Source organism: Dothidotthia symphoricarpi (genome assembly GCF_010015815.1).
Source record: "Dothidotthia symphoricarpi CBS 119687 unplaced genomic scaffold P153scaffold_25, whole genome shotgun sequence".
Classification (NCBI taxonomy): domain Eukaryota; kingdom Fungi; phylum Ascomycota; class Dothideomycetes; order Pleosporales; family Dothidotthiaceae; genus Dothidotthia; species Dothidotthia symphoricarpi.
This window is the reverse complement of record NW_022985032.1, coordinates 601,769-616,227: the sequence shown is the minus strand read 5'-3', so window position 1 is coordinate 616,227 and position 14,459 is coordinate 601,769. Positions and strand designations below refer to the sequence as shown.

The window sequence follows — 14,459 nt, the reverse complement described above, 5'->3', positions numbered from 1 at the left end:
CTGCGTGTCTGAGTGATTGATTGATTGAGTGATTGATTAATCGTCCATGTGTACCAAAACAAGACGACAAACCGCCACCACACAGTTCCAACACACCAGCCCCAGTCTCCCCAATCTCCCCCCCTCCAACCCAAGACTCACGTAAACCTAGGCTGCAGTCTCCCCGCCCCCCTCTCCACCACCCTCCCCGGCAACACCCTCTCATAAACCCGCTCAACCCACTCACAGCACACCCCCCTCGTAACCGCCGGATCAACAATCTCCTCCACCCCAAACGCATTCGCCGTGCGCACAGGATTCATCAACCGTCTATACTCTTCCTCCAACTCCCTATACCGCTCATCGCGCCTCTCCCTCCCCTCCTTCCGTTCGATTTCTTTAAGTTCAAACGCGTGCCCAACCTCAATCCCGCCTTCAAGCGGCAACGACCCCCACTCCCCAGACGGCCACGCAACCCGCATCCGCGGATCCCGACAATCCAACATCACCCCCCCAGCGACGCCGTACACGCGCCGCACCACCACGCTGAACACGGGGATCGTCGTGCTGTAATACGCGCCCGCCAGCGCAACGCCATGCCGCATTGTCGCGCTGCGCTCTGCGGCTGTGCCGATGGCGTAGCCGGGCACGTCGACGAATTGGAGGAGGGGGATGTTGAAGATGTCGAGGAATTTTAGCATGCGGGTTATTTTCTGGGAACCGGGGGCGTCGAGGGCACCCGCGTTTTGCTCGCAGTTTAGTGAGACGATGCCGGTGGGTTTTCCGGATAGGCGCGCGAGGCCGACGATTGCGGTGGTCCCCCATAAGGGGCCGATTTCGAAGAAGCTGTCAACGTCGACGACGGTGGTGATTATGAGGCGGGGGTTGTATGTGCGGTTTCTGGCGCGGGGGATGATGCTGCGGAGGGCTTCGCATGTACGGTCTGGCGGATCTGTGCATTCGATGGTAGGGGGTAGTTGGGTGCCGCTGTCGGGGAGGTAGCTGAGGACTGTGCGGATTTGGTCGAAGCAGGCTGCTTCGTCGGGGGCGAGGTTGTCGATTGTGCCGTTTGTGCAGTGCACGGCTGGGCCGCCGAGGTCCGTCAGGGAGAGGCCTTCTTCGAAGGTCGCGCCTTTTACTACGTTGGGTCCTGCGTTGAAGAGCGAGCCGATGTCTGCCGCCATTACCGAGAAGTGGCATGCTACTACGCGGGCGGCGCCGAGGCCGATGGCGGGGCCCAGCACGGCGCCCAGGTTCGGGATCCCCATGTTCAGCTGCTGGATGACTTGGGTGAAGGATGGGAGCGGGGGGATGTAGGAGAAGCCTGCTGAGCGGATGGTTGTCACAGATCCGCCGCCGGACGAGCCATCGACCAGCTTGACAATGGGGAGCTGGAGTGCTATGGCGAGTTTCTCCATATATATCTGCCGTAAAATCAGTAAAAACCACCCACTTCCCAGATACAATCTCACGCACAGTCTTCTCCATAAGCGCCCCATCCGCATGCCCAGCACGAATCGAAAAGTCATCCGCCGTAAACACAATCTTCCTTCCACGCAGCCGCCCAAACCCCTGCACATTATTCGACGGCACATACTCGACGGGTTCCTCGCGCCCAGGCCCCGTCTGCCGCCACGTCACCGTCCCGCTCACACTGCCCACCTCCTGAAAACTCCCCGCGTCAAGTAGCTGCTCGACGCGCTCCCGCACCCACAGCTTCCCCGCCTGCTTCTGCCGCACATAGCCCCTGTTCGACGGGTCTGGCGTCGCGGCAATTTTGCGCAGCGTGGCGAGCTGGCCGAGGATGTCGGAGTAGTCGGCGGGCAGGTCGGAGGGGGAGGGCGCTTTTCGGCGGCGGCGTTTGGGCGTGTTGGGCGTGATGTGCGAGGTTACTTGCGCGAGGCGGTCTTGCGCGGTGGAGGAGGGTGGGGGCGCGTCTTTGGGTGCGGAGGGGGGCGAGGAGTCGTCGGCCATGGTGGTGGGTTGTTTTGGAGCTCCGTGATGGAGCAGGGCGTGGTTTCTCACATTGTTGTTGTGTGGTGTGGTGGTGGAGGGTGAGGTCGGTCGGGGAACCGAGGCTTAGATGGGGCTCCCCGCGTCTATCCCTGCTCTTCCCCACGTTTCATGGAGACGCTTTATTCGCGATCATGACTGCTGGGTTTTACTTCAATGTTCTTTCTACGTGTGATTTCAAGTCGATCCTAGTTTCGAGAATAATTATACTTCTTGACTACACCTAAAGTTTGCCAATTGACTCTTCGTGAGTAGTTGATCTTGCGACTCTCTCTCTCGAGTCGCTTATACCCGGGGTACTACCAGCCTTGAAATCGCCAGGAAGAGTTCCGCCCAAAGTTATTCAAGAAACTCCCCACCATGTTACGAGCACCCCCAAGACCGATCAAACGCCTCCTCGTTGCAAACAGGTGCGTAGCATCCTCATACCTCCCCACCAAGCTAACCTCCCAGAGGCGAAATAGCAACCCGAATCATCTCCTCAGCCCGGGAACTCGAGATTGAAGTATACGCCATCTACATCTCCGGAGATGCATCACACGCTACAAAAGCAGCACACGCTATTGAAGTCTCATCAGCAGCCACATTCATGGATATCGATGCCTTGATTAACCTCGTCAAGAAACACCACATCGATGCTGTGCATCCCGGCTATGGCTTTCTTTCAGAGTCTGAAGACTTTTCAAGGAGGATGTGGGAGGAAGCTGGTGTTGTTGTTGTCGGTCCGGGGTGGGGCATCTTGAGCAATACGGGGGATAAATTGAGAGCGAGGATGCTTGCTGAGGACTGTGAGTGTAAGAGTTTGAAGTTTAGGTTTTTAGCTTATACGTTACACAGGCAACGTGCCAGTTTCCCCGGCATTACAAAAACCTACCAGCAGCGTCGAAGATGTAAGGCGATTTGCTTCACAGATCGGGTATCCCATCATGGTCAAGGCTGTTGACGGCGGCGGAGGTCGGGGTATCCGGCTCATTCGAAGTGAGGAGCAGTTGGGAGCTTTAGTCGAACGAGCAGTCCAAGAAAGCCCTTCTAAGCAAGTGTTCGCGGAGAAGGCAGCGATTGACGGGTTCCGCCACGTCGAGGTTCAGATCATTGGAGATGGGCGCGGGAACGTCACACATCTGTGGGAACGAGAATGCAGTATTCAGCGGCGATACCAGAAAATCGTCGAACTGGCACCGAGTGTCGTTCCTGATCGTAAGCTGATCGCAAAAGTGATCAACGATGCGCTCAGGATGGCAGAGCATGTAAGTGCTCTTGAATTGGTGTGCCGTGTGAGCGTGCTAATATAAAAACAGATCCAATACTTCTCCCTGGGAACGTTCGAATTTCTCGTGAACCCAGCGTCGAAAAAGTACTACTTCTTGGAAGTAAACCCACGGTTGCAGGTCGAGCACACCATCACAGAATCGATCTCAATGACTGACATAGTCAAAGCCCAGCTGCTGCTGGCCCAAGGCGCCGATCTTTCTGCCTGCGGATTGCCCTCCGTTGAACGAGATCCAGAGGTTCCACCTCCAGTACACTCAATCCAGCTTCGAATCACAGCTGAGAATGTGGAGAGCGACTGGTCATTGTCAATTGGCAAAATCACGTCATTTCAGTTTCCCAGTGGCAACGGTGTTCGCGTAGACACCCATCTCGTCAGCGGACATCCCGCGATTGTGTCTGCAGATTTCGACAGCCTCATCGCTAAGCTCATCATCACTGCATCTTCGTGGAAAGATGCGGTTTGTAAAGCTCGACGTGCATTGGACGATACACAGATCTCAGGCGTAAAGACGAACATTGGGATCCTCAGAGCCATAGTGGCGCACTCAGATTTCATGGACGGCACCTGTGACACCCGATGGCTCGAAAGCAAGCAGCACGAGCTTCTCCAGTCGAGTCAGCACCTGTCCCTCTCCCCCAACAACATATTAGGACCAGAAACAGCAGTTCCATCATCAAGCGCAAGCATATCCACAGCCAACACGCTCTTCCGCAAAGGAGACGCATGGTCCCTCACCCTCTCATCCCCCGAAACCCAACAACCACTCCCACACCACCTCGAGCTAACCCGCGTCCTGCGCAACGACTTCCCCTCCTCCCTCTCCGCAGACATCCTCTTCACCACACCCTCAACATCATCGTCCACGCCATCCCAAACAACCCCATACACACTAACCCTCACATCGACATCCGCCAGCGGTTCGGCAGCGACTTCGCATCACCGGCGTGGCAACCCCTCCGACCCGTCACACATCAGCATACCGTTCCCGGGTAAGCTGGTCGAGGTGCTGGTTGATGAGGGTGATGTGGTGAAGGAGGGCGATGTGGTTTGCGTGGTGCAGCAGATGAAGATGGAGCTTGAGGTCAGGAGTCCGAGGAGTGGGCGCGTGAAGTGGGTTACGGAGGTGCAGGATGGCGAGGATGTCGCGGAGGGGATTCTGGCTGCTATTGTAGAGAGCGAGAAGGAGGCCCGGCTTTGATGGAGATGGGCTAAACTGATGAGTTAAACAGTAAGATGAATGAAAGTGCATCCATCCGTGTAAAAGTTGTCAGGCTTGTTCATGTCAGGTGACACAAATACCAGAGCGCCATATTGAGTACGGATAGAGCTACCTGTAGTATCAAAGACTCAATTGTGTCAGTACGCATGTCAGCAGGCATGTCAGCCACTAATTCCAACCACCCCACAAACCTGGTCATCACCATGTCCGATGATGCATCTTCCCCACAGATCCAAATCTGATCTCCACACTAGCGGCGGGAGTCCCTTGCGCTAAACACATCGACGGGTCGTACAGGCGTCATCGACTTCGCAACACGGAACGTCACGTCATAATTCATCGCGTGCACGAAAAATATTAAAGACGGTGTGGTGCCACTGTAACTGTACATAAACCAAAACCAAATCTTCATTGTCTTTTTGTAAACCACGCGCCAAAACACCCAAATTCCTAATTGACCAAAATCGAACACACAATCATGGCTACTAGAATCCTCGCACGCCAGGCCCTCCGCGCATCGCGCCCAATCACCTTCACAACACCTCGTCGTTTCCTCAACACCGAAACAGCACCCAGCATATACGCCGCACACGCAACCGTCGTCGGCGCCCGAACCGGGTACACCCCTCCCCCCCAAAAAAACAACCCCCTCAGCTAACCCATCCCTCAGCCACGTAGACGGCGAGAACCTAAAAATCGACCTAACCATGGCGAAAGCGCTGGGCGGCCCCGGCGACGAAGGGAAAACCAACCCCGAGGAGCTCTTCGCCGCGGGCTACGGCGCGTGTTTCCAATCCGCCATGAACGCCGTTGCGCCGACGCTGGGGGTCAAGATGCCGACTAAGACTGAGGATAGTGTGGTCGAGAGCACGGTGCATCTTGTGGGTAGTATGAAGGATTTGGATATGGGACTTAGGGTGGAATTGAAGGTTAGGGTTAGGGGGATTGAGCAGGGGAAGTTGGAGGAGTTGGTGGAGAAGACGAAGGGGGTTTGTCCGTATTCGAGGGCGACGCAGGGGAATGTGCATACGACGGTTAGTGTGGAGAGTATGTAGGGGGGTTGTTGGGAGAGTAATGAAAATCTATTGACGAGCGATAGGAGGATCGCTCGCACTTACATTTACATTCAAGGTCTGCATCTATAATTGCCGTAAATCATAATCAACATACCCGCAATCACCACCATGCTTGTGCTAGTTCTCTCTGTTTACATTATAGATATCCTGCGTTACCGTTCTTTTCTCATTTTCAGAACACATTGTTTGTTCCCTTGGCAGTCGTGTGGAAAGTCGCCAGAGTTCTCATCACCTGCTTGGCTGTTGTAAAGTTTCCCGCGCTGGATAAGCGAGTGGTGAAGTTTTGGCATAGAATGCCGTGCTGTAAAATGTGGGATCGGGATTAAGTTGCTGTTTACAGCGTGTATTCTCTAACTCATATATTGACAATAAAAGACGTTGTTTTGGTGTAAGTTATAAGGCGCCTACATCAATAGCAAGTACAGAGGCGTGAAGCTCAACGTGATAACCAGCGTGAATAATGATAAACTCATTACCAAACAGCGCGGCATCTTCACGTCATGCCCATCACCCCAAACGTCGACGTTATATACCCCAGCGCCGCATTCCCGCCAGAGACGTCAACATACCCTCTTCTCGACTCTTCTACCCATCACAGTCCCAAATCACCATGTGCTTCGGTCGAAGTTCCACGCCACCCCCCATCTGTATGTCAATACCCCGCAACGCTGAGTATCGCTCACTAATGATTGAGATTTTCCCCGCGGAAGCTCAGGACAAAGTGGTGAGTGAAGGTACATTCCTTCATATGCGTATGCAAATATGAGTGGGCGTGGGTGGTGCGCGCCGTCACTTCCTCGGGCTTCAAAGGAAGAAGTTTGTATATCATGCCGCCTTTTTCCTTTTCTGGTATAGATGTGTATCACAATAAGTCATGCCGGAGAAACACTCAAGAAAAGCGTTCGTGCGCCCGCATAAACCGACGTATTGGGAGTCGGGCTGGAATAAGTTGGTAGGCCGTGACAAGAAGAAGGATGGTGATATGAAAATAGCTGGGCCTCCTCCTCCTCCGCCTCCACAAGATTTTGCTATGCAATGTATACTACCGTGTTGATTGAATGAGTGGGAAGGGAGTGGAAGCTGACTTGGACATAGTTAACAATCAAAATGATAATGTCTACGCTGGCCCCGCTGGCGGTGCATCGGCGCACGGCTCTGCCGGTGCAGGGCTGGGTTTCGCTCCTCCTGGCGCTGGCGCTACGACACCGAACATGTTCGCTCAAGGCCAGGATCTGGCTCAAAATCCACGGTCGCAATCGCAGCGGTGGTTGCAGTCACAACAGCAATCGCAACGTTCGCACCAACAGCAGCAGCAATTCCAAAATCAGGCTTCAATGTCAACAGGTAGCTTCCCTCCCCCAAGCCACAGAAATCCAGCACCAGGGCCATCATTTGCACAAACCCCACTAGCCACGACCAACTTCCCCCGCTCGAGCCACAGGGGATTGCGATCAGGAGAGTTGCGCGCACATGAGCAGGTGGGCGGGATGACGGGGATGGGAGAGCGGATTAGGGGCGTTGGGGGCGAGTCTGCGTATATTGGGAGTCGGATTGAGGGGAGTGCTGGGCAGGTGGGTGGTGGAAGGGGGGGTGGGGGAGGGAGGAGTGAGCATGTTTGGTATCCGAGGGCGAGTCAGTTTGAGGCGGAGAGGACGAGGGTGGGGAGGGGTGGTGGGTAGTGAGTTAGGAGATGATGGGAGGGTATGTGTAGCTGTGTGTAGGGGGTCGGAATGATTGTTTGATGATTCTCGTGCAGATGTGGTGTCGTTGATGGTGAACGTGCCTGCCATGTGATGGCGCGCACAGACCCGTCCACCGCGCACGCAATTTTACGCGAATGCGGCAAGTCGACGCGGGTTTTCACTTTCCATCCCAAAAAAAATCCACCGCCGTCACCAAACCACCTTTCCCCCCCACGACACCAACAAAATGGCCAAACGCAAGCGCTCCCCCTCGCCCGCCCCCGCCGCTGCACCCATCCCCGCGCGCCTGAAAAAACTCTGCACAACCCTTCTCACGACGGCGCAAAAACCGCTCCTCACAGCGCTCCGCCATGGCGCCTCGCTCGAGCGCCAAAAGCACTCCCGCCGCAAGAAGACGGCCGTCGCGAAAAAAGACACGAAAGCGCTAGCGCGTCTCGACGCCGAATACACGGTGCTCAAGGGTCTGGACTTGGTGAAGCTCGCGGACCAGCATTTGCGCCGGACGGTGGGCAAGGTGAAGAGTCTGAAGGAGCATGAGGCGCTGCGGGAATATGTCGAGGGTGTGGAGAAGGGGAGTCAGGATCCGGCCGTGTTGAATGTGCTGGCGAGGTTGTATAAGGTTAAGGGGGTCAGGGAGCCGGTGGATAGGGTTATTGTCGAGTTGAAGGAGGTTGTGGGCGCGGGTGGGAGCGTGGCGCAAAGTGGGGAGGCGAAGGGAGGGAAGCCTGCGAAGATGCCGGCTAAGGTAGAAGAGGAGGGCGGGGATGTGGATATGAGTGGCTTGAGCGACGAGGAGGGCGATGCGTTTGCGGCTTTCAGCGCAAGGATAGCAGAGCCGTCTTCTGGAGAGGAAGACAGCGATGGGTCAGCATCAGACGACGAGAGACCTCCAAGCATAGGAGACAGCAACAGCGAGCACGACGCCGACGCCGACCTCGACGCCGCAAGCGGAAGCTCAGAAGCGGCACCATTAGCAGATCTCGACAGCGAAGACGACGACGACGACGACGAGCCCGCACATATCAACCGCCTCATCGCACCTCCATCCGACCTATCAGGATCAGAATCAGACTCGGACTCTGAATCCCTCAAACCACCAAAAACGAAATCGAAACCAGAACCCAAATTCACATCCTCCGCCTTCCTTCCCGGCCTCAGCCACGCAGGTTACTACTCCGACTCCAACTCCTCCGCCTCCGACCTCGACACCGAAGCTCCTCGCAAGAACCGGCGCGGCCAACGCGCGCGCCAGAAGATCGCCGAAGCAAAATTCGGCGCCAAGGCGAAGCATTTGGAGAAAGTGGAGCGCAACAAGGGGTGGGATGCGAAGCGTGGCGCAGTCAGCGACGACCGGAGAGGAGGGAGGGGCGATAGAGGTGAAGCGCCGAGAGGGAGGGGGCCGATGCAGACTGGCGAGAATGCACTGCCGCTTGGCAAGAAGAAAATTGAGCGCGATGATAAGGGGACATTGCATCCTAGTTGGCAGGCGGCGAAGGCGGCGAAGGAGAAGAAGATGATTAAGATTGATCTTAAGGGGGCGCCGCAGGGGAATAAGGTCGTGTTTGATTGATGGATTGAGGAGATACCCGGGTAGGTTAGATTCAGAAAAAGGCTGATGCTATCATGCGTGTGCGCTCGCTCGTCCTTGCCTTCTAGAACTACTCTCCGATTTGGTGCTTGATACACCATACACATCATCATACCTGAGGGCCCATTGTAGAATATGCCCGATGAGCAAACGCAGCGAAAAATTTACGAAACTGCAAGGCTTACACGCACACATAGGTTTCCATCGAACCATCACGTGCGCACCTCTCCTCATCCATATAAAATCCTCTCCCTCTCCCTTTCCCTTCCCTTCCCTTCTTTCCTAATCCTCACATAAACATTTCATCTCTTCAAAAATGTACTATCAACCAGTCATGTGCTCTTCTTTCTCAAAAACCACATCTCTTCAAAACTATAAAGACAAACTCCCATGTCTCGGTCCTCCTGTTCCAAAACAATCTCTTCCCCCAAAACCAAGTTTGTACTTGTTAATGTGTTTCTTCCTTCCTCTCTTCTCCCCTAAAAGATATATAGCCAAAACTTCAGAATAATGACCGGTATGGTCTTCTCGCGGGAATCAGAAACGCTACAATGGTGAGCGCATGGGGAGTCAAAATCTAGCATGTGAGATGGCAATGTGGTGCGGAGTTTGCTGTCCGCATACACTGCGATATCGAAAAGAGCTACGTGCCTACACGATGGCTGGGTTGGTCGGTGAGTTTGCGTTCGAAAAAAAAGTTTTGGAAACCCATCGATGGGGTGGTGTTTCTCTAAAAGCGTTGAATACCTGGCTGATGAGTACCTAAATTTTTCCGCCGAACATATCATGTGGGAGATCCTGTTCGCCTCGCCCAGTGCGACATCAAACAAGACTCTGTTACCGACAATGTCTGGGTCGGTGGTTTTCTTTGCATCTACAAAAAAGTGCTGGACTTCTCTTACATGGAGCGTTATTTCCTATTTCCCGAAACCTCATGGATACTTATACATGAATGCCTAGACCTATGAAACACGATGTTAATGGGGGGAGATTCTGTCTGCTGTGCCTGGTGCGGTATCAGAAACGTCTTGGCTACAAGCAATGTCTGGATCGTCTGCGTTCTCTGCACATAAATCCACTGAGAATTCCAGCAATAAACTATATTTCGAATACTCAAAAACGATACAGAAGGCTACATGTCTCGTTCTCTAAAATCTTTTAGCTATGAGTACCTAAAGTCATTCAACATTTACGTCATGTGGAAGAGATTTGTGTATCTGTACTGCGATATCAAAAATAGACCAAAAACAACTAATACTTGGGTCTGCGGCGTTCTTCGAACCTGAACCAGCTTATCACTCAAGCGAGAGACACTCTTGAAACGAAGACAAAGCAAATTCATGGTACTCGTAAATACAACAACAACAATTACTCTATGTGGGAGAGGTTCGTCTACCCTGCCCCTTCGACATGAAACAGCATAGAAGCAAAGATCATGGTGGCGTCGGCGGCTTTCCCTCTATATAAACCCGCTGGCCACACAATTCAAAACCACCACCGCTATTTCGTACGAAAAAACTCAAGATCGTTGACTGTGATGTTTTGTTGTTCTCCAAAAGTAAACTAAGACGATTACATGAGTACCTCAAAAACCTAGATGAATGGTTCATATGGGAGGATTTGTCTGTTTTCGTGCACTATAACATCAAAAGATCGGTTTTGAACTACATGGCTGCATCGGCAGCTTTCTGGTACATAATCTTTGAGTACTACCGTACTTTCCACAGAAAAAAAGGAAAAACGAATGCCAGCTATGTCCTGCTATTCTTCAAAAGTCTACGGAATGTAATACATAAATGCCTTGATAGTTTCAACAAACATACATTATGTGGGAGAGATCTATTTACCTCTACTTACAGTATTACCAAAATGTCAATTGAAAAGCCGTATGTCTGCGCTTAGTGGGCTTGTTCGTTGAAAAGCTTTTATACAGCCGACTGACTATGTGTACCTGAAACCAGAGCTGAAGAATTGTATGTTAATTTTCTAAAACGGCATCAATCGAGACGTTATGGGAATCGAAAGTTCACATCTATCATGATATGTGGAAGAACTGGTCTGCCTTCGCTCATCGCGAGGCTGGAAAGGCAATGCTAGCATATCATGATTGGATCCTACAAACCTCTATACAATGGACAGACACAACTCAACATGGGTCTTTGGAAATGTCCGCATATAATGGCATGTCTTACTTCCAAGAACACAGCAATTGACTACATGAGCATTCAAAAGTTCACTTCTATGACGACATGTGGGAGAACCTGCCCGCGTTCGTGTACTACGTTACAAAGATGTCGCTCTCAACTACATGTCTGGCTTCGGTGGCCTTTGCAACAAAGAAACTAGCCATTTAGGCTACAACTACAGTTTTAAAACTCTCACACTTCTTGTTTCTCTAAAACGTTTGATGTGTTGTCTACAAGTACCCAAAAATCCTGATATTCGTCTACATGTAGGAGATTTGGGCTGCCGCTATCTAATATTAAACTAAAATCCTTGTCGAACCTCACAATAACTGCGTTGGTGGCTGTATCTGCACATGAACAAGGCGATGATGATATGTCCCAAAACCTACAAAAGCCTTGTAACTTTGTATCTCTCTGAAAGCAATTAACGGCTATGCCATGGGTGCCCTGAATGCTCTCGAACAAAGATCCATCTGGAAGAATCTGCCAACTACAACACTAAAAGTGTCCATTCAAAACTGCATGTCTTAGTTTAGCAATTTTGTTTATAAACAAAAAGGGCAACAGGCACTTCTCCAAAAGTATAGAGGACGTGTCGCTTTCTATCTCTTTAAAACGTTCAGCGCTACTATCTATGAGTAATTAATACTTCGATGTGGTTACATTATATAGAAGTTCCCGTCTGCCCATGGCTACTCTAACACCAAAAGAATCTTTTTGATGCGCTATGTCTGCATCAACGGCTGTGTCTGTACACAAAAAGGGTTGCCACCTGAAAAAGTCGGAAAGCCTTCACAGGTCCTTAAATAAAAATGTGTTCCCCATTTACCTAAAAACGGATGACGACCTTTTCCATGAGTACGCCTCTTCCCTCCCTTACAGGTTTGTTTGGGAGATATAAAAAGAACACCATTTAAATGACATGTGTAGTCTCATCGAACCCTTTTTGCACTTAGATTTCATGGCTATCGGAACGATGAGCACGATTTCAAAAACTCAGAAGCACCTCAATCATGACTACCCGGATATCTCACTTATTAGTTCATATGGGAGTATCCGGTCTACATCTACCGCGCCATCAAACAGGCTATGGAACAAAAACCTCTGCTCGCGCCTATTGAATCACAAAACATGTGCTACTAGAATATTATGTCTGATTTCGGCGAGGGTATCTTGCATTCAAAAATCATCACTCTTAGGATGATGAGCACGATCTTGAAAGTCACGCAAGACTTGCTTTCATGAGTGCTTGGTACTCCTTAACAAAATACCTACTTTGGAGGGCTGGTTTACATATATTTCCTGCATTCGTCGTTATTCGCACTCAAAAAGCTATACACACTATCGATGTCACCCCCGCCATGATAGGGAAGATGCTACACAATTTTATGATCGACCCCAAGCACATGGGCAGGTAGTGTGGAGAGAAGGGGAGCCGGCCGTTAAAACACATGATGTTGACGGTATGTGGTTCCATGAGTAGAGGGGGGAGAAGGGCGTGAAACAAAAATGATGTAGGCTGCTGCAGAGCGACAAAGACAGTGTTGTCCAAGTCGAAGATCGCAGCCTCAAAACCCTCAAAAGAATAACTCAGTTCGCCAGTGCAGAAATTGATGAGATGTGGGTGTGCTTAGATGACGCTATCGAAGCCGAACCAGGTCCTTGCTTCTTGAGAAAACATTTTTCTATGTTCATCTACTTCACTATCAAAGATCGTAGGGGAGATAACATGTCTGCGTTCGGCGCGTGCCTTTCCACGAAAGACCTTCTACACAATCCATAAACTCAACTGTGGTCTCGAATAAAAGTCCCACATATAATGATATGTACTGGTCCCAAAAAGTCGCTGTCAGCTCGCCATGAGTACCGTAAAAGCTTTCTGTCAAACACATTAGAAGAATCTCCATACTTTGTAATTACAGAAAGTCAAAGAAGTTGAGAAAAACAACAGTGCTAGCAACATGTCTGTTGTCTCTCTTCTGAAAACATCCCATCAGCGACTTCATGTGGTTTCGGAGTCTCTGCTCTTGAGTATCATGACTTGGGAATCTGAAATCTGTTACGCGACGCTGTATGTGCGGGTTGTGTCTCCCCTCTTATAAAACAGTTTCTTGAGCATGGTCAGTCATGAGTACTTAAATTTAAATTCCGCCATGGTCATGTGGAGAAAGTTTTCTCTCATTTCACCGTCTACGGAAAGCTAAAACGCAACCAGAGAAACAAGGATGTCTGTCTTCTTTCCCAAAATTCCCCATCACTGGAGTGGTGGCGTGTTGATGCATATACTTTCTACAACCTAAACTACAACCTGAAAATCCTATGTTCACCTATACCACGCGAACATATCCAAGATGTGCGGCTTCCCTCCCCCTTCTCTTGGCCTATAAAACAATCTTCCAAACAGGCAGTTCATAAGTACCCTAGTCGCCATCACTGGGATTATATGCCGAGAGTGTCGTCTTGCTTCAAAACCTACGAAAAGTCCAAAATTCCTTTTCTTTGCCGAAATGTCAGTCCTCTTTTCCAAACTTACCAGTAGCCCTATTGATGCTGTGTCGGTCCCGGACATCCACCATGCACAACCGTAAATCACACCTGTACCCTCATATGGGAATCCAAAACCCACGCATTGCCATTCGATGTGCGCACCCCTCCTTTATCTACCTCTACAAAAATAGTCTTCTCAGCTAGTGAACCGCCTACTCTCACAATAAATTGAAAAATCAAGACGCCCTGCTGCATGTCTCCCTCTACTCCCGCGTCTCAAGGTAGCCAAGGCTGGACTACGCACGCCAACCCACACTTACAAACCTTTCTGCGAGACTTACGTACAAGGGATCCTGCATGTTTCCAGTGACACAAAGAAGCCGCTTTGTATTCTGGTCAGGCTAGGCTAGGTTAGGCGCATACAATCTCGCATACAAGAAGGGATAGGGAAGGCTACGTGCAATTGTTGTGGTTTGCGTGGTGATACAATAAGTTGGAAGGGTCGGTTTGATGAGTTCGATTACGTGCTTGTGTGCGTTATTTGGTGTTCATTGTTTTGGTTGACAATTATTGCGCCGTTGGTGGTAGACAGTGAATGGCGACATGCAGGCAAGCTGTCTCTTCGCAAGGCTGAGCCATCCATCGTCCGTTTTCCGCGCCTATTTGCATGCATATCAGTAGGCGGTAAGGCAGCGATCAACCAATAAACAGCCCCAGCAAACATATACCCATGCACACATCCCCCAACAAGACAATCCCTCCGCCGACGTAAATACTATATGCAGCTATGCGACACAGCATATTCCAATCTCGTCTTAGTGGCGTCGCAAACGTTTCACTTCCACTTTCACGCGGGCAATTCAAGTCAAGTTAACAAACGCTCATATCCTCCTTGCTTTTTCATTGCGCTTCAATATACGGATCCTGAATTGAGG

General features: G+C 51.0%; 4 protein-coding genes across 4 annotated transcripts; 3 read left to right on the top strand and 1 right to left on the bottom strand.

The window, feature by feature from the left end:
- Positions 1-137: 137 nt before the first annotated feature.
- Positions 138-2,014, bottom strand: P153DRAFT_401586 (ClpP/crotonase; the record flags this gene model as incomplete). Its single annotated transcript, XM_033671916.1, has 2 exons — positions 1,456-2,014; positions 138-1,403 (listed from the first exon to the last, which is right to left on the bottom strand). Exons 1-2 carry the CDS (start codon positions 1,951-1,953, stop codon positions 138-140), a joined length of 1,764 nt encoding a protein of 587 aa, XP_033518443.1. The 5' UTR covers positions 1,954-2,014.
- A 338-nt stretch (positions 2,015-2,352) lies between these two features.
- Positions 2,353-4,487, top strand: P153DRAFT_327898 (uncharacterized protein; the record flags this gene model as incomplete). The annotated part of the gene is made up of 4 exons (XM_033665343.1): positions 2,353-2,402; positions 2,446-2,786; positions 2,830-3,206; positions 3,291-4,487. The coding sequence occupies 4 exons, from the start codon at positions 2,353-2,355 to the stop codon at positions 4,461-4,463; spliced, it is 1,941 nt and encodes a 646-aa protein (XP_033518442.1). The 3' UTR covers positions 4,464-4,487.
- A 346-nt stretch (positions 4,488-4,833) lies between these two features.
- P153DRAFT_351714 (OsmC-like protein) lies at positions 4,834-5,539 on the top strand (the record flags this gene model as incomplete). Its single annotated transcript, XM_033666356.1, has 2 exons — positions 4,834-5,102; positions 5,155-5,539. Exons 1-2 carry the CDS (start codon positions 4,963-4,965, stop codon positions 5,537-5,539), a joined length of 525 nt encoding a protein of 174 aa, XP_033518441.1. The 5' UTR covers positions 4,834-4,962.
- A 591-nt stretch (positions 5,540-6,130) lies between these two features.
- On the top strand, positions 6,131-9,062 carry P153DRAFT_435650 (BUD22-domain-containing protein). The gene is made up of 3 exons (XM_033673164.1): positions 6,131-6,597; positions 6,656-7,238; positions 7,408-9,062. Exons 1-3 carry the CDS (start codon positions 6,435-6,437, stop codon positions 8,831-8,833), a joined length of 2,172 nt encoding a protein of 723 aa, XP_033518440.1. The 5' UTR covers positions 6,131-6,434; the 3' UTR covers positions 8,834-9,062.
- The last annotated feature ends 5,397 nt before the right edge of the window (positions 9,063-14,459 follow it).